Genomic DNA, 23,896 nt, shown 5'->3' on the forward strand with positions numbered 1-23,896 from the left:
AGCACCTGCCCTGCAGCTCTTCCTTTGTCCCTGGGCTCAGCCCGTCTCTCGCCGTCTGCAGCCCGGCTGCCATCTCAGCCTCCCTCTCCCTTGCTCTCTCCATCTCTGCCTGAGTGTCGGCTCTACCCCACCCTGCCCTCCATCCATCCTTCCTCCTCCAGCATCCCTCCGCATCCCTCCGGCTCCCAGGCCCGCCCCCTTCCCGCCTCCCGCTCCCCTCCCCCCTTCCGAAAGGGTTAACTTTGGGGAAGGGCCCGGAGTCCCCGGATGGTGATGTCAGCGTGCCGGAGAGAAAGGACGAGGTGGCGGGGGGAGGCGGAGAGGAGGAGGAGGCGGAGGAGAGAGGGCGCGTGGGGGGCGGGGGGGACCTCGGCCCGCAGCATCCGCTGGCCCGCACCTCGGACCCCCCCCAGCGGCGGGAGGCGCAGCCAGGGGGGGCCGGCCGCACCCGGGCTGGGCAGGGGGGGCTGCGCAGCCCCCCCGGGCCATGCTGATTCCCGGGGCCTGACCCCCCCTCCCCCGCCCAGGGGGGCCCAGCCCAGCCCCCTGGGGACCCCCGGAGAAGTGGGGGGCAGTCGGGGGGGCCGGAGCGGAGCGGTCGCCGGCCCCCACCGGAGGGACGGGGCGACCGGCCGCAGGGGGGGCGGCCGGGGGACCAAGGGCACCATGTCGTCTGGGGCCAAGGAGGGGGGCGGGGGCTCCCCTGCCTACCACCTCCCACACCCACACCCACACCCACCCCAACATGCCCAGTATGTGGGCCCCTATCGGCTGGAGAAGACGCTGGGCAAAGGACAGACAGGTGAGCGGGGGGAGGGGGCAGAGGGCGGGACTCGGGTGTTGGAAGGGCAGGGGCTGCTGGCCCCGACCCCTGGCTCCCACATGGATGACCAGGATGTGGCACCTTCAGACTCTGGGCTTCTGGGGAGAGGGGGCTGGGGTCTGGACCCTGGGTGTGAGGGGGGAGGGCTGGGGGCCTGGACCCCTGGGTGTGAGGGAGGAGGGCTGGGGGCCTGGACCCCTGGGTCTGAGGGGGGAAGGCTGGGGGTCTGGATCCCTGGGTGTGAGGGGGGAGGGCTGGGGGCCTGGACCCCTGGGTCTGAGGGGGGAGGGCTGGGGGTCTGGATCCCTGGGTGTGAGGGGGGAGGGCTGGGGGCCTGGACCCCTGGGTCTGAGGGGGGAGGGCTGGGGGCCTGGACCCTGGGTGTGAAGGAGGAGGGCTGGGGGCCTGGACCCCTGGGTCTGAGGGGGGAGGGCTGGGGGCCTGGATCCCTGGGTGTGAGGGGGGAGGGCTGGGGGCCTGGACCCCTGGGTGTGAGGAGGGAGGGCTGGGGCCTGGACCCCTGGGTCTGAGAGAGGAGGGCTGGGGGCCTGGACCCCTGGGTGTGAGGGAAACAAGCTGGGGGCATGGACCCCTGGGTCTGGTTGAGGGGAGTTGTTGGCCCAGACGCTCCAGAGCTTGGAGGGACTCCAGGCTGGGCTGCAGGAGCAGGCTGGCGGGCGGGAGCTGAGGCGGGTGGTGCTGCAGTACCGCAGCAGGCTGGGGTGGAGGTGCGTCCACCGTCCACCCCTGGAGTCTCCGGCCCCCCGCCTGCGGAAGGGCCTTGAGGTGTCACTGTCTCCCTTCCAGGGCACACTGGGTCACTGTGGGAAACCCGAGGGAGAGTAAGGGGGCCTTGGGTAACCCTTCTCCCAGGCGTGGCTAGGGACCCGGACCCACAGCTAGCGAAGACAGGCGGGGTTATAGAGCTTGCTTCCTGCCAGGTGGGAACTGAAGAGCCGGGGCTGGGGGTCCAGGGCCCCTAAGGAAACTGAGGGTCAAGACTCCCAGGCCTGGTGGGGAACGTGAGGGCACTGTTGAGCTGGATCTCTGGGTTATGGGCGTGCGGGAAGGAGACAGTGGCCTGGCCCCCCCACTTCTGAGCAAGCAGGGGCTAGAGTCCTGGGTCCTGCACGGAGACTGGGCTCAGGGGCCAGGACACATTTGGGGTTTGGTAGGAAGTGGAGCATGGTTTGGGGAGGGGCCAATGTGGGGAGACATGAGGTGTTGAAAAGGTTGACAACTGGAGGAGTGCAGGCAAGGGCTGGGTTCAGAGAGAGGCATGCTGGGGCGGCAAGAGGTGGTCAAGGCTTGGACCGGGGAAGTACTTGCTGGAAGGACTGGTCGGTGGAGGGCAGCGTAGGCGGGCCCAGGAGCTCAAGTGGTGTGATCCAGGCCACTGTTAACCTTCCTGGAAAGGCAGGGGGAGCCGTGGCAAAGGGGGCTTACTTAGGGGTCTGAGGTAGTGGGGCTCTGGAAGAACACCCCACATCAGCAACATGCTCCCTCGCCAGGGCTGGTTAAACTTGGGGTCCACTGTATCACGGGTCAGAAGGTTGCTATCAAGATTGTGAACCGGGAGAAGTTGTCAGAGTCCGTGCTAATGAAGGTATGTGTGTGTGTGCCCACGTGTGTGTACATGTGTGTATGTCTGTGTGAGCTGGTATCGATAAAGGTGCATGTATGTGCCTGTGTGCGTGTGTGTTCATGTGTGTGAGCTGACACTGAAGGTGTGTGCTCACATGTGTGAGTCCATGTTGATGAAGATACGTATGTGTGTGTTCATGTGTGTGAGCTGGCACTGAAGGTGTGTGCTCACATGTGTGAGCAAGTGTGACTCCATGCTGATGAAGGCGCATGTGAGTGTCCCTGAGTGTGCCCGTGCAGGCAGGGCCCGGGTCCCCTGGGGCTGTGGTGCAGGTGGCAGGCCATGCTGAGCTCTGTCCCTGCGTGTTCCTCCTGCCCCTCAGGTAGAGCGAGAGATCGCCATCCTGAAGCTCATCGAACACCCACATGTGCTCAAGCTCCATGACGTCTATGAGAACAAGAAATATTTGTAGGTATTTATAGACACCCAGCTCTCCTGTGCCCCCTGCGCCTTCCAGAAACGAGTCCCCCAGGCAGGACCACATGTGTCCCCCTTGTGCCACACTGGCCCCTGGCAGCAGCACAGCCTCCCCAGTCCCAGGCTGCAGGTTCATGCGTGGTCCCATCGCCCCAGGACCCAAGAAGCCCAAGTTGACCCCCAACAGATGCTCGGAGGGCTCTCTTCCCCACATGACTGCGGGTGCCGTGGCTGGACACCCCAATAATGAGCCCCTCAAGAGCTCTGAGTCAATATCTCAAAGTCAATGACCTCTCCCCTCCACGCCCGCCTCCCAGCCCAAGAGCAGAGAGGAGGGATCCAGCTGTCCAGGCTACAGAAAATGAGACTCTTTGTTCAAGGCCCTGGTGACCCGCAGGACAGCTGGGCTGGGAAAGGGAACAGCCCTCTTGCCCTCCACTCAGTGCCCAGGATGAACTGGTATTCATCACATGCTGGTCCAAGCTTGTCCGGAACCAAGCTGCCCAAGCCCCAGGGGCTCGTGGGAATTGTAGTTCTCAGGCTCTGTCAGGTGTGGCCATAGGGAGGGGCCAGTGTTATGACCTATTCAACTCTCAGTAGGTCTTGGCCATCCAAGGTCTCATAAGAAATCAAGTTTTTGTGTCGCTGTGAGTTGATAAGGATTAAAGTTTTAACCTCTCAGAGACAGATGGGATTGGGGTCTTTAGGATGGCTGATGGGAATTGGCAGTCCATCCCAGAGGCTCATGGGAGTTGGGGGTTTTTAACCTCTCAGGGCCTGACTGCTGAATCTTGGGCCTCTCAGGAGTTGATTGGGATTGACCCACATTGGGACTGTTACTGCTCAAGCATTTGTGGGAATTTAAGGTCCTTCATGTAAGAGGCTTTTGGGAATTTGAGGCTTGGCTTTTCAGGGGCTAATGAAAGTGGGAGGGTGGGGGGGAGAATCCCAGATTCTATGTAATTACAACACAATGTAATTAATGAATAAATTTAATAAAAAAAAAAAAAGAAAGTGGGAGGGCACCTTTATTTCTCCAGGTCCTCTGAGAATTGGGGTCCGTGCCCACCACATGCATCAGGGGGTATCTCTGACAGTGCTGCTGCCTTGGAAGCCGCCTAGGAGTCTTCATCCCAGGGACGCATGGAAATTGGGATCTTTGCCTCCTGGAGACTGATGGGACATGGAATCTCTCTCCTAGGGGTCCCTGAAATTGGGGTTCTGTGCCTCCCAAAGGGAGACCAGCCTCTTTGGTGCCTTCTAGCCCTCTGTCCTGTCTGTCTCCAGGTACCTGGTTTTGGAACACGTCTCTGGAGGAGAGCTGTTTGACTACCTGGTGAAGAAGGGAAGGCTGACACCCAAGGAGGCCCGCAAGTTCTTCCGGCAGATCGTGTCAGCCCTGGACTTCTGCCACAGCTACTCCATCTGGTGAGGGCACGGCCCGAGGGCTGCCCACAGGGCAGGCCAGGGCAAGCTGAGTCAAAGCCAGTGTGGTCAGCCCCCAGGGAAGCTGTCTTCCTTTTGAAAAACATTGTTGGGCTCCAACTCACATGCCAACCCATCCACCCTTTGAAGCTTATGATTTCAGTGGTTTTCCATATATTCATGGTATCATGCGTCACTTCTATAATTTTATAACATTTTCATTACTTTGTGCCCCTGAAGCAGTCACTTCCCATTCCCCCTGCCCACGGCCCCTGACAAACACTAACGAGCTTCCTGTCTCTATGGCCTGACCACTTGAGACATTTCCTACCAATGGACTCCTGGAGTGTGATGTCTGGTGTGTCTGGCTTCTTTTCCTCAACAGTGTATCTTCAAGGGTCATCCACACTGACCCCGCACCAGAGCCTCACCACACTCCTGGCTGACTAATATTCCCCTGTGTGCCAGGCCCTGTTTGGTTTACGCACATACCCACTGGGGGCATTTTGGTTGTATCACCTTCTGAGCTAATTCTCTTGGGTACACACATGCCTGGAAGGCTGGGTCGTAGGAAAACTTTGTCTTCTAGTCTACCAAACTGCTTTGTGAAGTGGTTTGACCGTTCGCCATGTCTGCACCATCTCATCCCTACACATCTTCACCAAGCCATTACTGTCTTTCGAATTGTAGCCACTTGATCGGGTGTGATATGGGATCTCCTGGTTTGGATTTGAGTTCCCTGACCATCTCTAGTGTTGACCATCTTTCTGTGTGCTGGCTGGCCATTTCAGTATGCACAGAGAAATATATATATTTTTCACTTATGTATTTATTAATTTGAAAGGCAGACTTACAGAGAGAAGGAGGGAGTCACCCATCCTCTGGCTCACTCAGCAGTTGCTGCCCCAGCCAGGGCCAGACCTTCATCTGGTCTCCCGCACGGGTCATCCCCCTGCTTTCCCACGAGTGTTAGCAGGGAGCTGATCTCAAGCGAAGCAGCCGAAACCTGAACCAGTCAGTGCCCCTATGGGAGGCCAGAGCTGCAGGCAGTGGTTTAACTTGCTGTGCCACAGTGCTAGTCCCTGCATATTTTCTTGATGGAATTTTTATTTAGATTCTTTGCCCATTTTAATTGTTCTTAAATTCTTGTTATTGAGCTATAAAAACTATAAAAAATATAAAACTATATAAATATATATATATAAAACTATAAAAAATATATTTATTTTTATTGGAAAGGCAGATATACAGAGAGGAAGAGAGACAGAGAGGAAGATCTTCCGTCCGATGCTCACTCCCCAAGTGACCACAACAGCCGGAGCTTCGCCAATCCAAAGCCAGGAGCTTGGAGCCTCTTCCAGGTCTCCCACACAGGTGCAGCATCCCAAGACTTTGGGCCATCATCGACTGCTTTCCCAGGCTACAAGCAGCAAACTGGAAAGGAAGCAGGGCCACCAGGATTAGAACCGGCGCCCATATGGGATCCTGGGACATTCAAGACAAGGACTTTAACCGCTACGCTATCACGCCAGGCACTTATTCTAGTTATTCTTATCTTTAAAAATAATTCCTGGGGCCCAGAGTGATGGCTCACTGGCTAAATCTTCACTTTGCAAGCGCTAGGATCTTATATGGGCACCGGTTCATGTCTTGGCTGCTCCACTTCTCATCCAGCTCCCTGCTTATAGCTTGGGAAAGCAGTGGAGATGGCCCAAAGCTTTAGGATCCTACACCTGTATGAGAGACCTGGAGGAAGCTCCTGGCTTCTAGCTTCAGATTGGCTCACCTCTGGCTGTTATGACCATTTGGGGAGTGAACCTGCAGATGGAAGATCTTTCTGCCTCTCCTTCTCTCTATAAATATGGTCTGCCTGTTGAAGCCTTTTTTCTCTTAGGCTGATTTATTGGAAGACGGAGTTGTATATATGGAGAGATACACATAGGAAAAGATCTACCACTGGTTCATTCCGCAAATGTCTGCAGTGGCCTGGGCTGGGCCAGGCTGAGACCAGCACCCAGGAGCTTCTTCCCTGCCTCCCGTATGCGTGCAGGGCCATCTCCTACCATTTCCCCAGTTGTGTTACCAGGCAGCTGGATCAAAAGAGGACCAGTGGGTCGGGCCTGGCACGGTGGCCTAGCAGCTAAAGTCCTTGTCTTGAATGTGCCAGGATCCCATATGGGCGCCGGTTCTAATCCCGGCAACTTCGCTTCCCATCCAGCTCCCTGCTTGTGGCCTGGGAAAGCAGTCGAGGACGGCCCAAAGCCTTGGGACCCTGCACCTGTGTGGGAGACCCGGAAGAGGCTCCAAGCTCCTGGCTTTGGATTGGCGAAGCTCCGGCTGTTGTGGTCAACTGGGGAGTGATTCATCAGATCGAAGATCTTCCTCTTTGTTTCTCCTCCTCTCTGTATATCTGCCTTTGCAATTAAAAAAAAAAAAAGAGGGCCAGTGGCGACATGAACCAGTGCTTGTATGGGATACCACATCACAGTGGCAGCTGCTTTTTTTTTTAAGATTTATTTATTTTTTTATTGCAAAGTCAGATATACACAGAGGAGGAGAAACAGGGAGGAAGATGTTCGTCTGATGATTCACTTCTCAAGTGAGCGCAATGGCAGGTGCTATGCCAATCCAAAGCCAGGAGCCAGGAGCTCTTCTGGGTCTCCCATGTGGGTGCAGGGTCCCAAGGCTTTGGGCCGTCCTCCACTGCTTTCCCAGGCCACAAGCAGGGAGCTGGATGGGAAGTGGAGCATCAAGACTTAAACTGGTGCCTGTATGGGATCCTTCTCAAACAAATGAGATGAATCTTCAAAAAAATTGTAATATAAACTATATTACATTCTGGGAAATGAAATTTTGAAAACATACTGACGGGGGCCTGGCGCGGTGGCCTAGCAGCTGAAGTCCTCGCCTTGAACACACTGGGATTCCATATGGGCTCTGGTTCTAATCCCAGCAGCTCCACTTCCCATCCAGCTCCCTGCTTGTGGCCTGGGAAAGCAGCAGAGGACGGCCCAAAGCCTTGGGACCCTCACCCGCGTGGAGACCCAGAGGAGGCTCTGGGCTCCTGGCTTCGGATTGGCTTAGTTGCAGCCATTGTGGCCACTTGGGAAGTGAACCAGTGAATGGACGATCTTTCTCTCTGTATCTTCTTCTCTCTGTATACCTGCCTTTCCAATAAAAATAAATAACTCTTTAAAAAAAAAAAAGCAGGGAGCTGGACCTGAAGCAGAGAAGCTGGGACTTGAGCTGGTGCTGCAGTTTGTGATGTTGGAGGCACAGGTGGCGTTTTAGCCTTGCAGCATTTTCTGACTAGTGAAGGTGCAACGTGGATCATCCTTGCCTTTCAGCCTGCTTTGCCTGCTCACGGCCCTCTCCAGGCGCATTTTGGAGGTGGGGTGGGGATGCAGAGCCATTAGGTTTGGTTGAAAAGACACTGCTGACCATCAAAGCCCTGTCATCAAAAGCTCTGACCTGCAGGGGGCGGTAATCAACAGCTTTCGCCACAGGTGTGACCCAGATAAAACTGCTGAGCTGTTGAGTTCACCTTCCCCCAAGGCATTAACCTTAAGCCTGGAGCAGCCCAGGGAGGAGAGGTGCCCAGGGAGGAGAGGTGCCCAGGGCAGGAAGCAGCAACACGCTCGGGCTGGAAGCATTTTTCTTTATTATGCGTTTTGGAAATAGTCCGAAAGTTGTTTTTTGTTTTTTGTTTTTTAATGGCTACCTTATTCTCATGTTTGGAAATGCAGTAATACCATGTCTTGGGAATTCCCTACAAAATGACCCGGACTTGGGGAAGGAAGGAAGGGCCCTGAGTGAGCAGGAGGGAGCCAGGGCGCAGGGCGCAGGGCGCAGGGCACAGGGCGTCCTTACACTCTTCCTTCACCATGGGCCCTGCGTGTGCTGGTGGTCACCAAGCGTCCCCAGACACGTCCCCAGATGTGTCTCCCTCCAAGGCCTCCCAGCTGAGCACCGCCCGCCTGCCTCAGCCACAGGGACCTGAAGCCCGAGAACCTGCTCCTGGACGAGAAGAACAACATTCGCATCGCGGACTTTGGCATGGCGTCCCTGCAGGTGGGGGACAGTCTGCTGGAGACCAGCTGCGGGTGAGTGGGGCTGACTGCCTGAGCCCCTGGGGAGGGCCACGAGCCTGCCCGAGACTCACGCCACCTATCTCTGTCCCACAGGTCACCCCATTATGCGTGCCCAGAGGTGATTAAGGTGAGTGCTGGGCTGGTGCAGGGGACAGAGGAGTGCAGGAGGCAGTGGGAGAGGGTTGTGGCTGACTGGTCCCTTCTCCTGGCCAGGGCGAGAAGTATGACGGCCGCCGGGCAGACATGTGGAGCTGTGGGGTCATCCTCTTCGCACTGCTCGTGGTGAGATGCCCTTGCCACTCTGGCTGTGTCTAGGACAATCCCAGCGAATCACCAACCATCAGATCAGGGTCCAGGAGCACCTGCTTGGTGCCAGGGCAAAGCTCTCACAGACCATTGGCTTGTTTCAAGAGGAGCGTCCGGCAGCACCTGCCCGGCTTGCTCAGTGGCTGCAGAGCAGAGCTGGCCCTCGGGACAAGTCTGCAGTGCTGCATTGTCTCAAACACCAGGCCAGCGGCAGCCAGCCCAGCTCCTGGCACGCGGCCTTTGCACAGGCTCGCAAACATTACTCCATTGCTTACATAGTAAGTATATGGAGGACATTCTTTTTTAATTTTTTAAAGTCTTCAAAATTTACTTTTATTGGAAAGTCAGATATACAGAGCAGAGGAGAGACAGAGAGGAAGATCTTCCGTCCAGTGATTCACTCCTCAAGTGGCCGCAATGGCCAGAGCTGAGCCAATCCAAAGCTAGAAGCCAGGAGCTTCTTTTCAGGTCTCCCATGTGGGTGCAGTGTCCCAAGGCTTTAGGCTGTCCTCCGCTGCTTTCCCAGGCCACAAGCAGGGAGCTGGATGGGAAGCGGACCAGCCGGGACATGAATCGGTGCCCATATGGGATCCCGGCACATGCAAGGTGAGGACTTTCGCCACTAGGCTACTGTCAGGTCCACGGAGCACATTCTTAAGCTGTCAGTTCAGTGGTCACCTCTCCAAGAGCCCTCCCCGGCCTCTCTATTCCCACCATGTCAGGTCCGCTTCTCTCATGGCCACTCTGAGAGTTGCCACCCAGGTTGGGTGACTCCCCTGTCATAAGCTCTGTGCAGTCAGAGCCCATGTCTGGGTTTTGTTCTGCTTTGGTTGGTTGGCTCCCCTCTGCAACCCCAGACTTGGTGCGTCGTGAGCCCCCATCAACACATGGGTGATGAGCAAAGAAGCAGTCGCTATTCCCAGCACATGACCTTAGGTCACTCACTTCGCCACCCCAGAGAAAAGTGACTGGCCACGGGTGCACAGCTGCTCATTAGCCAGTTGTTTCATGTGTCTTGGGCTGACAGACCCCGGGCGCTCGTTTCCTGGGCCCCACAGTGCACAGGCACTTGGTGAGGGGCAGGCCTCCGCCCTCGCTCAGCTGGGGATTCAGGCTCAGCTCTGTTCTGTCCCTGGCTCCCCCGCGGCGGGCCTGCAGTTCTGAGGGCTCCGGTTAAAGCGTGCTTGTCCAGGCCCTGGAGCACACTGGATAATGAGCCGTTATGATTTGTCATTTCACAGCCAGGCCTCATCATTTGCAAACAGCGCTTTTCGAGAACATGTATCTAAGCCGTGAGCCAGGCTTCGCGGTGCCTTCCCCATCATGGCTGCAGCTGTGGCCGGGCGGAGTGGACTCTCCTGCTCTCTGTGCGTGCTCCCAGCGGTGGCGTTCCACCCTCTGCCTCTCTGTGTAGTCTGCTGGCATCTTCTGCTTTGCATTTTGGTTGGTCGACTGTGCTGTTGATCTGCCCTGTAGCCACCGGGGTCCCTAAGCCCAGAGCCGTGTGTGATGTGTCTTGGGAGGAAGATGAGCAGGCTAGCCGAGGTCGGCCCGGTGTGGCTAACAGTGCTGTCGGCAAGTTCAGTGTCAAGGCAACTGCGTGCAAGCAAGGAGTCTTTTTAACAGAAACACCTGAAAATCAGGTTCTGTGGTGGTCGGCTGACAAAGGCGTGCGGCCGCAGAGGTCATGCACCCTGGTCGCGCTTCCTTTAGGTGTGATGACTCAGCGCCGACTCACTGCTTCCCGTGGTGTCTCAGAGCCCAACTACCAGTGCCGCTAAGAACGGGAACCAACTGTGTCGCTGTCATTTTGAACCCACGCTGTTGCCCTACATGGGAGCATCGGTGTCCCTCTGCAGAGGGGAAATTAAGGCTCATGCTGGCACCTCACGCAACTGGGTTACACCCAAGTTTCCTGTCCCCCAAAATCTGCTTCCAGGTTCCCTCCCCCATCTCTGTCACAGGCCTCAGACACCTGGAAGGGACCTTAGTGACTCACACCGCCACCTCCTCCAGGAGGCCTTCCCTGACTCCCTTGCTGCACAGGCTCCCCTCATGCTGCTGGTCACGTGCCTTCCCACCTGACTGGCAGTGTGACTGTCCCTCATGCAACCACTGCACACGGACTGAGTGCCAGGCACTGCCCAGGCCAAGGCCCACTAGGGCAGGGGTATGGCCTGTCTGTCCCCTGCCCACTGTCTCTAGCAGCTTGCTCAGAACCTGGGGTGCGTCGGGGTGCCATTGGCTGTGGAATGTGTAACAAGTTATTAGCCTGGGAATTCTGACAGGATCCTGGGAGGCGGCCATTGTTATCCTAAGTGAGGGTGACTTTCCTAAGAAGACACAGCCTTGCTCCTAAGCACTGTTTCCTGCCCTGTGCCCTGTGCCCTGTGCCAGGCTTGGGCATGTAGGGGTCCTGAGTAAAACCCCAGAAACCCACTGTATCACTCCCGCCGGGGTTCCTGGGCCGGCTCCATAGTCACTGCTTCTCTGTCCCTCTGTCCCCATCTGGGGTCCAGCCTCGCCCCCGCCGCGGCTCTAGGCATCGCCAGCGCCCTCATTTCCAGCTGTGTGTGCAAGGGGCAGCCGAGGCCGGTGCTGGGCCTGTCAGGGGAACTGCCCGTTTGTTGACTGAATGAAGCAAAACCAGAAGCGAAGCTTTCTTGGTTTGTTTTTGGGGGCAGCCCGTGGCTGGAGGCCCACCGCAGGCCGTGCGTGAGGGGGTCCCCTTCTCTCCTGCGCAGGGGGCGCTGCCCTTCGACGACGACAACCTGCGCCAGCTGCTGGAGAAGGTGAAGCGCGGCGTCTTCCACATGCCCCACTTCATCCCGCCGGACTGCCAGAGCCTCCTGAGGGGGATGATCGAGGTGGAGCCGGAGAAGAGGCTCAGTGTGAGTGCGGCCGGGGTGGGAGGGCGTCCTCAGGACCCTCAGGCCGCGGGCTGAGACGGCGCCCCTGGCGGCGGGAGGGCGCATGCGCAGCCCGAGGCCTGAGCGCGGGCCAAGCGACCGCGCATGCGTGCAACCAGCTGGCCGGTCAGGCCAGTGTCGTCGGACTGCGCATGTTCAGGGCCACCGGCTAGGCCGCCTCTAGGGGGAGCCGTAGTCCATCATCTGGCCAGCAGGGGAGGAGGGGGCGAGGCCCGGTTAGGGGGACCCCCAAGTTGATGCCGCCTGCATCAACTTGACCCGCACACCTACTGCGTGCACACTGCATAGTTCTCACTTCTGCCTCTCCCATCCACCCCTCACAGCTGGAGCAGATTCAGAAACATCCTTGGTACCTGTGAGTATGTGGGGGACCAGCACGGGGTCCCTTGGGGAGGAAGGGGGGGTCAAAGCAAGAGGGCAGACTGGGGGTATGGTCTGGGGTCTCCATGGTGAGTGAGAGAACTTGTACTTGACTGAAGGAATGTGGGGGTCAGAGGGAGGTGGGGCTTGGGCTTGGACTGAGGGTGGAGGGGCTGGAGGTCTGGACGGCTAGTCCAAGGGTGGAGGGGCTGGACCCTGGGCTGATTGTCTGAGGGAGCAGGGCCTGAGGTCTGGACTCCTGGATTCCTAAGACTGGAGCATGGTGTGGCCCTGGAACTCTGACAGACGAATAAGCATACTTAGCATACTTTTCTATTTCTTTTCTTCCCACATCCCAGGGGCGGGAAACATGAGCCGGACCCGTGCCTGGAGCCGGCCCCAGGCCGCCGGGTAGCCATGCGGAGTCTGCCTTCCAACGGAGAGCTGGACCCCGACGTGCTGGAGAGCATGGCCTCCCTGGGCTGCTTTAGGGACCGCGAGCGGCTGCACCGCGAGCTGCGCAGCGAAGAGTAAGACCCCAAGCTGCCCGCAGCTGCGCGTGCTGTGCCTGCTGCAGGGGGCGTGCACTGTCGGGGGCTTCACTGCAGCTGGGACCCGCTGGGAAGAGGCTTAGACACATGCAGAAAAGCATGGATAGATGCAGAGACAAAGCCAGACAGCGCCTTATATAGTGTTTACAAACAGGACGCACTCTCACGCTGAGTGGTAGCGTGGTGCACGCTGATCCGGAAGAAACCAGCGGCACACATAGATCAGGATCATGCCAGCAGACAACCCAGCTAGGAGGGGCTCGGGCGCCTCTTGGCGTTGACCTCTGACCTCCACCCCCTCCCCGTACCCCAAACCCCTCCTTTAGGGAGAACCAGGAAAAGATGATCTATTATCTGCTTCTGGATCGGAAGGAGCGGTATCCCAGCTGTGAGGATCAGGACCTGCCTCCCCGGAATGACATTGGTGAGCAGGCAGGGCCGGGAAGGTGTGGAGGCTGGCAGGCAGGTGTTCCCGGAAAGAAGGGGCCGGGAGTCCAGACCCCAGGACTCCCAAGAGAGGAAAGGTGCTGTTCTGTGACCCTTGTCAAAGCCCCCTACGCTCGGACCTGGCTCCCCAATTCTGTAATTGTAAGGCCGCTCTGTGAATACCTGGTACCGCCGGGCTCAGTTGCCTGTTGCTCACATGGAACCTGTTGTTCCTCAGACCCACCCCGGAAGCGTGTGGACTCTCCCATGCTGAGCCGGCATGGGAAACGACGGCCAGAACGCAAGTCCATGGAGGTCCTGAGCATCACGGACGCCGGGGGCGGTGGCTCCCCAGTGCCCACCCGGCGGGCCTTGGAGATGGCCCAGCACAGCCAGAGGTGGGCCCCCCAGGAGGATGTACCGTTCCCCGCTCTTCCAGCCGCGGGTCCAGCCCCAGCTCCGTCGTGTCTGCATGCGGACGGGCCGTGCGGCCGCTGTGAGGACCACCGAGTCCTTTGAGTCCCTACCTCCTGACTTTCTCTGCCCCCGGAAACAGATCCCGGAGCGTCAGTGGTGCGTCCACCGGCCTGTCCTCCAGCCCTCTCAGCAGCCCAAGGGTAAGGCCCCTTGTGCAATCGCGGGGCCAGGGGTGAAGGCTGCCCTACAAAGCGAGCCACTCAAAGTGCAGCTCCCATAATGCCACTTTGTTTGTGGATGGCCAAAAGCCCAGGGCTTGAACTGTCCCAACCCATTGACCAGTTCCTGCCTCTGCAAGTGGGTTCATGCATCCATTCAGCAAGTTGATCGAGTACTTACCACCTCTGAGCTTGGCCAGAGGGCGCACCTACGTGGGCCCCCAGTAGCTGCTGGGCTTTGAGCATGGTGTTAGAGTTTGAGATTGGCACCAATCGTAATACTACTGCTAGCCTGCCTCAGCAGCAGGCAAGGGTGGGGGTCTCCCAGGACCACCTGAGAGAGGTAGTCCTCACCTGTCTGTGTTTGTTCACAGAGTCCTGTCTTTTCCTTCTCGCCGGAGCCGGGGACTGGAGATGAGGCCCGAGGTGGGGGCTCCCCGACTTCCAAAACACAGACGCTACCTTCTCGGGGTCCCAGGGGTGGAGGCGCCGGGGAGCAGCCCCCGCCCCCAAGCGCCCGCTCCACACCCCTGCCCGGCCCTCCAGGCTCCCCGCGCTCCTCAGGGGGCACCCCCTTGCACTCGCCTCTGCACACGCCCCGAGCCAGTCCGACCGGGACACCTGGGACAACCCCGCCGCCCAGCCCAGGCGGTGGCGTCGGGGGAGCTGCCTGGCGAAGTCGTCTCAACTCCATCCGAAACAGCTTCCTGGGCTCCCCTCGCTTTCACCGGCGCAAGATGCAGGGTACGGGGTCCCTGGAGGGTACAGGTTTTCTAGGGATGGCAGGGCCTAGATTCTAACTCCCCAAGAGAAACCGGTGCTTGGAAGGGTTTCAGAGGCAGGCGTTGGGGAGGGAGGAGGAGCCACTGCCAGGACACGCCCTGTCCTGTGTGCTGTGACACATCCTGGTAGGTCCAAGGGATTTGCGAGCCCCACCTCCGGGGCCATGGCCTAACCAAGTGGCCCCCCTAGAAGAAGCAGGCAGCAGGTGGCAAAGTGGGCACCAGCCGCTGGGGGGTGAAGAGGACCCAGGAAGGAGGTCCCTGCTGGCGTCCAGGATGAGAGCTGATCGCTGGCCGCCTTCTTCCCCTCTCCCCCATCCAGTCCCCACCGCGGAGGAGATGTCCAGCTTGACGCCAGAGTCCTCTCCGGAGTGAGTCCAAGCAAGGGAAGGGAAGGCGGGCCCGGTGGAGAGGTGGCCACCTCCCCTGCACAGCGTCCTCCACAGTGTCCTCTTGACCCTCTTCCATCTCCCCCTGACCCTCTTCTGTCCGTCTCCCCCTGACCCTCTTCCGTCCGTCTCCTCGCACTCAGGCTGGCCAAGCGGTCCTGGTTTGGCAACTTCATCTCGCTGGACAAAGAAGAGCAGATCTTCCTCGTACTCAAGGACAAACCTCTCAGCAGCATCAAAGCGGACATTGTCCATGCCTTCCTGTCGGTGAGGACCTGCGTCCCTCCGGCCAGCGCAGAGCCCACGGCCCGCAGCCCCTGGGGTGCATGCCCTCGCTGCAGCCTCGTGTCCTCCTAGGACTCACAGCACTTGTAGACTTGTAGCCAACGTGTGTGGAGGGAGCAGGAGAACAGGGAAGGTTTATTGTCACCTGTGGGATTCAATCCCAAAAGCCTGTGTGGAGGGCACAGGATACTACAAATCCCAGCAGGCAGTGGGGCCTCCCCAGGGCCTCTTTGTGACTTTGTGACACTTCCCTCTAGGTGGTTGTTGGGACTCGTAGTTGTTGGGACTCGTAGTTCCTTGGCTTGCCGCTCCCTGGTCTTACCCTGTCCGTGTCCCAACCTCCCCTCAGATCCCTAGCCTGAGTCACAGCGTGCTCTCACAGACCAGCTTCAGGGCCGAGTACAAGGCCAGCGGCGGCCCCTCCGTCTTCCAGAAACCCGTCCGCTTCCAGGTGGACATCAGCTCCTCCGAGGGCCCAGAGCCCTCCCCGCGGCGGGACAGCAGCAGTGGTGGAGGTGGTGGTATCTACTCGGTCACTTTCACACTCATCTCTGGTGAGTCTGGACTAGGACGGTGGCCCGGGAGGGCCATGAGAAGGAGGGAACAGCTTGGCCAGTGTTGACCCAATGAATGACCCCTCACATGCGAATGGAGCAGCTCCGCCTTTTCCCCTTGTGGAGCGGAAGGGCAGAGCTGTGGCACCCTGCACCGAGGCACGCATGCCCTCCTCCGAGCCCAGTGCAGCCTAATTCTAGACAATCAGGAATTTGGCTTAGCAGTTCAAAAATGCCCACAGGCTGTCCACAAGTGTCAGGGTTTGGGTCCTGTTTTCAGCTTTCTGCCAACACAAACCCTTGGGGCAGAGGTGAGGGGTCAAGGGTGGGCTCCTGCTACTCACGGGGGGACCCGGATTGAGTTCCCCTGCTCTTGGCGTCAGCCTAGCGCAGTCCTGGCCGCGTACAGCTGTATGGAGTGTGAAGCAGCAGATGGCAGATCTGTACCTTTCAAATTCAAATTCAATTTCAAGTTGCAAATTCAAAGCAAAAAAATAGATGGAAACTGCAGAAGGCCTTGTTCCAGCTGGAACAGTGTGGTCCCAAGTCCTGGCACCGTGGGCTCGTCCCTGCGCTTTGTCCACCACGCCCAGCAGATGAGCCTGCGTGGAGGGGCTCTAACCCAGGCTGCCCTGGGCTAGCCCAGTCCCAGAGCAGACTGCGGCTTCCTGTTTTCTTCTCCCCAGGACGCAGACCCCCCTGTGGTTGCAGTTTTAGCGCACCCTGGGGGGCTGCAGTGACGGCTCAAGTACTTGGGCCATCTCCTGAGTGGGAGGCCCTGTTGAGGGGCTGGTTGCTGTGGGCCTGTGGGGAGTGAGCCAGATTCCACAAGTCAGTCTTCTGTGTGGGACAGCATCCCTCCCCTAGCTTCACAGACTGCATGTGGATGCTGGTCCCCACCTATGCAGGAAATGGAGGAAGGCCTGGGCATTCGGCTCTGCCCAAGCCTGACCCTCTGTCTCTCCAGGCCCCAGCCGCCGGTTCAAGCGTGTGGTGGAGACCATCCAGGCCCAGCTGCTGAGCACGCATGACCAGCCCTCTGTGCAGGCCCTGGCAGGTGGGTGTGGGAAGCCCTGACACGCTGAGCTGGGAGCATGTGCCCCTGGAGCCTGGAACTTCCTAACCCCCTGCAGGACAGCCAGCAAGTCCCCAGGAGTCCCCAGAGATCCCCAGGGGGTCAAGTTTGTGTTGGGGGCAGTGGACTTCCTGCTGGCCAAGATGGGGAGCCCTAGCCATACCTGGCCTCCCTGGAATCTGAGAGGGCATGCTGGTATGCCCCAGACCACCCTCCCTGCAGAACTCCCACTATACCAGCCTCCAAGCCTCCCTGACCCTGTAGTGAGGCCCCATGGTCCTTAGCAACCAGGGCAGGAAGCTTGGTTGTCGGGAAGGACAAGGTCTGTGCTTCCAGGATCCCGCTTCCCTAAAGCTTGGTGCCACTGGTTGCCAAGGAGCGGGATTCCCTTGAAACCAGGACCAGGGCTGAGGTGACAATCCAGCCTGGGTGTGTTGCTGAGGCGTCCCAGCCCTTCTGGCATCAGGCAGCAAGAAGCAGCGACCACCAACCTCCATAGGCTGGGCAGCTTACGGATAACTGAGTAACTCTGGAGCCAAGAAGGCCTGTGACAAAGGCCCCAACAGATCCTGGACTTGGCCAGCACCCTGCTCTCTGGAGAACCTTCTGCCTTCCCTGGGGAGGAGGCAGCAGCCAGGGGCCTCGGGTCCCAGGGTCAGTGGCCCCTGCCTGGGACCAATCTGGGCCGTGTTGGTCTCTGACAGTGGCCGCTGCTCACCAGTGACATGCCTGGTGACCAGGACAGTGCCTGGCTCTCATGGAGGGAACATCACTGGGTCCCCAGGGAGGGCTCTTCTCCCATCCAGTGCACTTGCTCGGGAGGGGCTGTTTCTCCATTTTTGGCAACAGGTGGAGATATTGGGAGGAACGCCCAGGGATGCCACTCATGCCTTGTGTGTGTGGGGCGGCAGGCTTAGAGGAGCAGTTATCTGGACCCCCTCCACTTGCCCCTATGTGGAAAAAGCAGTTTCTCTCCTGGTTGCGCCAGCAACCAGAAGCTGGACCGGTTACCGAGGAAAGGTGACCTTAGCAACCGAGGGCCCTCCCGCCCCTGCAGGACCATCAGGAGCCCCCAGGCCTCAGCCACCAGTCTGAGGAAGAGGGAGGGAGGCCTAGCCTCAGAATCAGGCGTTGCTATGGCGACAAGGTCCCTCCGCATCCCCACCCCCACCTGCAGAAATCTCTCTGCAGCTGATGGTGAAGAGGTGGCTTAATTCTGAGGGCGCCAGACTGACACAGAGTGCCCCCCCCAGCTCACATATGCAGGAAGCCCCTCTTCCTTAGTCTGATCAGAACCAACTCACAAAGTCAACCACCATGGACAGAGCTAGGCCCAGCTCCCAAAGCCACAAAGGCTACAGGGGGAGCCTGGGGTGCAGCCCCAGGCCCTGTGGATGTCGAGGGGAAACTCCAGAGACCCAGGGTTAAGGAGCCTCCACCTCTTCCGCCCTCACAGATGAGAAGAATGGGGCTCAGACTCGGCCTGCTGGCACCCCACCCCGAAGCCTGCAGCCCCCACCCAGCCGCCCAGACCCAGAGCTGAGCAGCTCCCCCCGCCGAGGGCCCCCCAAGGACAAGAAGCTCCTGGCCACCAATGGGACCCCTTTGCCCTGACCCCAGGGGGCTGGGGAAGGAGGGGAGCTCCCTCCACCCCCTTCCCTGCCCCCCAACTGTGAATCTGTAAATAAGGCCCAAGGAGTATGACGGGAGGGTGGGGACACACACTGTCCGACCTTGCCCTGCCGGGATGGGGCTCCAGGGCGGGGCCGTGCCCAGTTGGGGGAGGTTTTGGGGAATGGGCGGGGGAGTTGTTTCTATTTTATTTATTGATTAATTTATTATTTTATTTATTGATCTCTCAGTGGGGTGGGGTGGGGGAGGGACGGGAGCTGGTTGGGGCGTCTTAGCAGATCCGGACAGGGCCCTCTGTCCCTGTCATCCCCAACTCTCCCCTCCTGGACCCCTCGCCTCCCTTCCCCTGCCCCCACAACCTTCTCTACGGATTTGCTTTTCCGGAAGGAATTCTGGTTTCGCGTGATCCTGCCTGCGTCCGTGTCTCTGATTCCACCGGCGACAAAAAAACAATAATAATAATAATAAATAGCCTTGATCAGGGACAGCCGCTGGCCTTGACCTCTCGCTTGCTGGGCGCCTCTGACGGCAGGGGCAGGGCCAGTGGCAGGGCGAGTGGCAGGGCCAGGCACTGCTGGCTCTGGCTGATCAGCTCAAGTGCCCTCCACACACTGGCTCTGGGCGGAGCGGTCAGCAGTCAGTGGAGCCCCCCCTCTGGCCAGCCAGGTGGCTGACCAGAGGGGGCCCCACAGTTCCTCTCAAGGGGTGCCAACACTGGTCCCTGCTTGCTCCTGCATCGCCTGTGAGACCAAGCCTCGGTCAGAGTGCCTGTGACAACTGGACCTGCAGGGCGGCGGGCCGCGGGCTGAGGCTGGGCCCTGGGTGTAGACACAGGCTACAGCCCTCCAGGCATGAGAAGTCCACCGCGAAGAGGCCGAACTGCAGGAAGAGCAACATGGCAGCTGCCCACTCGCAGATGGCAGAGGCGGAGCGCAGCGTCCAGGTGTGGAGGACGATCACTGTGTACGCGGGGGTTAAGGGTCACAGCCAAGGACGGGGGCTTCCCCGCAGATTCTGTCCCCACTCACTCCCATCTTGCACCTCGGTCGGCAGGCCACAGCAGCCCTGACCTAGCTGCTGACCCATGTCTCCCACTGTCCCTCCCCACCCCCATCCAGCTCGCGGCCCAGCCCTGCCTCCTCCCTGTGTCGTCATCCAGGCCAGCCTCTCACTGCCCCTGTCAGGTCTGCCCACGGCTGTTCAATCCACCCAAGTAGGTGTCAGTTCTCACCTCCTCCTGCGTAGCCAGCCACCTGAGCTCTGTCCCTGTGGCCTCCCTTCAGACTACCAGGTTCAGGTGTGGGCTTCGGGGTGGGGCAGCTGGCTCTTGCCACTCAACAGGTTCCAGCCGAGGACAGAATCGGCTCCCACCTACTCTGAGCCCCCGAGTCTATCTCCATGTCAGCAGGGAAGAAGCTGACCCCCAACACGGCCAGCTCTCCCGGAACACTGGTGCCCGCTGGGCTCCCATCCCCCCCTCCAGGCGACAGTCCGCAGCCCTCCCACCTCTGAACACTCCATAGCACCCATCAGGGCCAATCAATATGACAGGCAACTTCAAAGGCCCGGAAACCCAGGCTCACCCACAGGCCACTCTCCATCCAGTGGGTGCAAGTGAATGTTTAACCACAGCCTCTGGTTGGTGGCGCTGGCCAGTGGAAAGGGGGTCATGTCCTTCCCTGGTGGCCAGGGCAGAGTTAGGACTCGTCCTGTCTGAAGCCAGTGTGGGTGATGCCCCAAGCTAACTGCTGTCGTCCATAGACCACCTCTAGGTGTGAACCTGCCAGTAAAACCCAAGGTGTACCTAGCCGCCTCAGAGTCCTGACCCCAAGGGGCCCTAAGCCTGTGCGGAGGCCTGAGCCAGGGGAACCGAAGGCACCCCGATCTCTCGGACAAAGGATACTGGCCACGATGAGGCCAGTGCAGAGACTGCAAAGGGCCAGGCGTAGCTGCCGGATCCAAGGCGCTCCAGGTTGGGGCAGGCCCTTCACCCACCATGAGAGGAGCAGCTGCAGCCAGAAGTAGACGTTGCCCACGATGAAGGCCAGGAAGGCCCCCGCCAGGTGGGTGGGCAGTTGGTTCTTCTCCTGGGGAGGAGTTGAGTGGGAAACTGTGTGAGGGAGTCACCCCCCACGCCCCCGGGCACCCGGCGCCCCGGGCTGCCCTCACCTTGCCGCCTCCGAAGCCTGGGGCTCAAACTGCGGCACCAGCACAGCCCATAAAGCCGCCTGTAGCACCTTTTCTTTTTTGTTTGTTTATTGGAAAGGCAGATAGAGAAAATGAAATACAGAGAGAAAAAGATTTTCCAGCCGTTGGTTCTCTCCCCAAGTGGCCGTAACAGCCAGAGCAGAGCTGATCCAAAGCCAGGAGCCACTTCCAGGTCTCCCACATGGGTGCAGAGTCCCAAAGGGTGCACAAATAGGGAGCTGGATGGGAAGTGGAGCAAGTGGGACACAAACCAGCAAAATAAAATAAATAAATAATAACTTTTTAAAATCCTGGTGTATTCAAAGCAAGGATTTAGCCACTAGGCTACCACACTGAGCCGTCTGCTCGTGTGCCAGAGAATAATCCAAGGCCTTGGGCCTCCTGCCCTCCTCCACCTTGGCAGGCTTACAGTCTGCGTCTCAGGAGGCCTTGTGGCTGAGCCCCCTCCAAAGACCCCAGGTCCCAGAGCCACCAACAGCCAGCTACCCACCTGGAAATTGGCCACCATGGAGGTGCCCAGGGTGCACAGGAGACCAGGCCACAGGACGAGCTGGTTAAGCCATGTCCGCACACCCCAGTCCCGGAGCTGATGGTAGCGTAGAATGCAGGTCCAAGCAGCTGGAAGGAGACAGCAGTGGGTGGGGGACCACGGGCTGGGGTTCCAGGGCTCCCCGGGGTGGGCCTGGCACTGGGGTCTGAGGGAGGAGGGGCTGCATTGGCACATACCCATAGCAGCACCCATGTTGAGGAACTGGCCGAAGATGCAGCTCTGAGGAGGGTAGGACCCGCAAAAGCTTGGGGAGGGAAGACAGAAGGTGTCGCACATGGGCCACCCTCTCTGCCCCCAAGCCAATCTCCCCACACCTCTACCCCAGTCCCGGAGCTACCTGATGTAGGGAAAGCCCTCTGAGAGGTCCACTGTCCTATTGATCACAGCAATTCCGAACCTGGGGTTGAGGGCCAGGGAAGACACGTGCTGTCAGCTCTTTCCTGTCTTCTGGCCACAGCCGGGTTCCTAGACCCTACTCCGGCCCTCCCCCAACCCGGCCTGGACAACTCACACGATCCAGATTGCAGCAGTAGCCCACAGGGCCAGGAAGATAGGCAGTAGAGACAGGTAGCCCCACATGCTGGGTTCTGCACAGGCGGAGAAGCGCCGGGAACCTCACTCTGTCTCTCTATCTTTTCCCTGTCTCTGCTACTCTCTGTCTGTGTCTCTTACTCTCTCTTTCCTTTCCCACTTCTGCTCTGACTCCCTGCTCAGTAGTTCTCAGGTGCAGGACCAGCCCCGAGGGTGGGCCCAGGTGTAGCAGATCTGAAGCCCCATTGGCTCCGGGCAGCAGTGAAGAGCAAGCCTCTGATAGGATCGGCCTTGCTAGCTGCAGGCATTTTTCCTGCCTTCCCCACTCCTAATCTCTTACTCCTTCCCATCCACATTTGTCCCTGGGAGCCTGCACGGCCAACCCAAACTCCTTCGGGCACATGACATCTGTCCTAGGTGAGCCAGGCAGGAGAGTGTGTATGTATATTTGTGTGACAGCTTTAAGGGGAAAGGAGTTGTGGTTAGGCTGGGGTTACGGTGGTGGCGGCCATGACTTACAGAAGCAAAGTCCAGGCTGCATGACCGAGAGTGGCCTTGGGGCTGACGCTGATGGAACTCACCCCTTGCCCTCCTCCAGACTGTCACTTCCTGGCTCCTCCAGTTTGTGGGTGCAATGTGCAGATGCATAGTTGCTGATCCTCCAGGGCTCAGCTTGCTCGCCCACCCTCCCTCCAGCCCCCAGGACCCTGGAAGCCCGAGCTTTTCTGCAACACTTGTTCCTGGAGTCAGGTCTCTCCCAACTCTGGTCTACCAAGAGACCTGGTGCCAGGCCCTGCCCATCCCAGGGGTCTTCTGGGTGTGCCTCCTGGCCCTGAGTTGCTATGTGGAGTCCTTGGGACCCAGTCTCCCTTCTCCTTTATTCTCTGCCCTTCAAGACACGTTGATGAAGAAATCTTCCATCTCCTGGCTCGCCTCCCACATGACTGTGAAGCCAGGCACCTGGGGCTCCAGCCAGGTCTCCCACAAGGGTGCAGGGCTCCTGTGCTGTCTTCAGCTGTCTTCCCAGGGACATTCACAAGGAGCTAGATGGGAAGTAGAGCAGCTGGAACTCAACTGGAGTCGTTAGCGGTGGCTTCCTGCTATGTCACAGTGCTGACCGCAGTGACATTTATAATACATTCATAATGTCATCCGATTTTCTGCCAACCCCAACCCTAAGCCCATGAAGCAGACCCTCCCCAGCCCCGGGCGACCTCTGAGTTGCTGTGTCCCTGGGCTTGCCTGGGGACCTTGTGTTGGTGGACACCTGTAGCATGCCGCTGTCCTTGCGTCTGGACGATTGTGACGGTCTCAGCTGCAGCCCATGACTGCGCCCTCTGCTACATACGGAAACGTCACTGGCATTCTGAGATTTTTTTTTTCTAGAAGATGTATTTATTTGAAAGGCAGAGTTGCAGAGAGCAAAAGAGGAAGAGACAGACAGAGAGCTCTTTTATCTGCTAGTTTGCTCCCCTACTGGCATCCACAGCGGAGCTGGGCCAGTCTGCAGCCAGGAGCTGGGCACTCCATCTGGGTCTACACCCAGCCAGGATCAGGCCCATAAAAGGCCCCCAGCCAATAAGACTTCCTAAAACCCAGAGAACTGGGATTCCTGGCCACTGTCATCAACTTTCTTTCCTGTCCACACCAAAAGTATCATTTTCTGTCACTCTTCCCTGCTCAAAAATCTTGCAGGCCAGGCTGGCCTTGTGGCGCAGCTGTGATGCTAATTCCTGTCCCAGCTGCTCCACTTCCATCCAGTTCCCTGCCTGGGGCCTGGGAAAGCCCAGAGCCTTGGGACCCTGCACCCGCATGGGAGACACAGAAGAAACTCCTAGCTCCTGGCTTTGGATCAGCTCAGCTCAGCTCCAACTGTTGCAGCTGCTAGGGGTGTGAACTAGCGGATGGAAGATCTTTCTCTCTCTCTTTCTCTCTCTCTTTCTCTCTGTAAATCTGACTTTCCAATAAGAATAAATAAAAAAAAAAAAATGATGGGGCCGATGTGGTAGCAAGTGGCTAAAGTCCTCTTTTTTTTTTTTAAGATTTATTTATTTTTATTGGAAAGGCAGAGAGGAGGAGAGACAGAAAGATCTTCCATTTGATGATTCACTCCCCAAGTGGTCACAACAGCTAGAGCTGAGCCAATCCGAAGCCAAAAGCCAAGAGCTTTTTCCGGGTCTCCCACGCGAGTGCAGGGTCCCAAGGCTTTGGGCCGTCCTCTGCTGCTTTCCCAGGACACAGGCAGGGAGCTGGATGGGAAGCTGGGCTGCCAGGATTAGAG

The 23,896-nt window shown here is 58.6% G+C and overlaps 2 protein-coding genes across 3 annotated transcripts; one reads left to right on the forward strand and one right to left on the reverse strand.

Annotated features, from left to right (window-relative positions):
- Positions 1-265: 265 nt before the first annotated feature.
- On the forward strand, positions 266-18,811 carry BRSK1 (BR serine/threonine kinase 1). 2 transcript variants are annotated; one of them, XM_058674514.1, is made up of 20 exons: positions 352-802; positions 2,335-2,429; positions 2,791-2,876; positions 4,173-4,313; positions 8,297-8,413; positions 8,495-8,528; positions 8,615-8,683; positions 11,452-11,598; positions 11,961-11,992; positions 12,357-12,527; positions 12,875-12,972; positions 13,213-13,372; positions 13,531-13,591; positions 13,984-14,035; positions 14,156-14,353; positions 14,714-14,762; positions 14,924-15,047; positions 15,415-15,619; positions 16,587-16,676; positions 18,151-18,767. In XM_058674514.1, the coding sequence occupies exons 1-20, from the start codon at positions 667-669 to the stop codon at positions 18,306-18,308; spliced, it is 2,223 nt and encodes a 740-aa protein (XP_058530497.1). In that variant the 5' UTR covers positions 352-666; the 3' UTR covers positions 18,309-18,767. The 2 variants fall into 2 exon arrangements, with proteins under 2 accessions (XP_004596986.3, XP_058530497.1); XM_004596929.3 differs by having other exon boundaries at positions 266-802; positions 13,984-14,353; positions 18,151-18,811.
- Positions 18,812-18,941: 130 nt separating this feature from the next.
- Positions 18,942-21,663, reverse strand: TMEM150B (transmembrane protein 150B). The gene is made up of 6 exons (XM_004597097.3): positions 21,596-21,663; positions 21,422-21,481; positions 21,261-21,328; positions 21,025-21,152; positions 20,230-20,413; positions 18,942-19,285 (listed from the first exon to the last, which is right to left on the reverse strand). The coding sequence occupies exons 1-6, from the start codon at positions 21,661-21,663 to the stop codon at positions 19,086-19,088; spliced, it is 708 nt and encodes a 235-aa protein (XP_004597154.2). The 3' UTR covers positions 18,942-19,085.
- Between the last annotated feature and the right edge of the window lie 2,233 nt (positions 21,664-23,896).

The sequence above is a fragment of the Ochotona princeps genome, chromosome 16 (genome assembly GCF_030435755.1).
Source record: "Ochotona princeps isolate mOchPri1 chromosome 16, mOchPri1.hap1, whole genome shotgun sequence".
Classification (NCBI taxonomy): domain Eukaryota; kingdom Metazoa; phylum Chordata; class Mammalia; order Lagomorpha; family Ochotonidae; genus Ochotona; species Ochotona princeps.

Coding starts and splice junctions, on each gene's coding strand:
- BRSK1 (XM_004596929.3), top strand. CDS start 268: ATGGTGATGTCAGCGTGCCGGAGAGAAAGGACGAGGTGGCGGGGGGAG. Junction 13,592..13,983: donor GCCCTCTCAGCAGCCCAAGG/GTAAGGCCCCTT, acceptor GTTTGTTCACAG/AGTCCTGTCTTTTCCTTCTC. Junction 14,354..14,713: donor TCACCGGCGCAAGATGCAGG/GTACGGGGTCCC, acceptor TCCCCCATCCAG/TCCCCACCGCGGAGGAGATG.
- TMEM150B (XM_004597097.3), bottom strand. CDS start 21,663: ATGTGGGGCTACCTGTCTCTACTGCCTATCTTCCTGGCCCTGTGGGCT. Junction 21,482..21,595: donor ACTGCTGCAATCTGGATCGT/GTGAGTTGTCCA, acceptor CCTCAACCCCAG/GTTCGGAATTGCTGTGATCA. Junction 21,329..21,421: donor GAGGGCTTTCCCTACATCAG/GTAGCTCCGGGA, acceptor TCCCTCCCCAAG/CTTTTGCGGGTCCTACCCTC.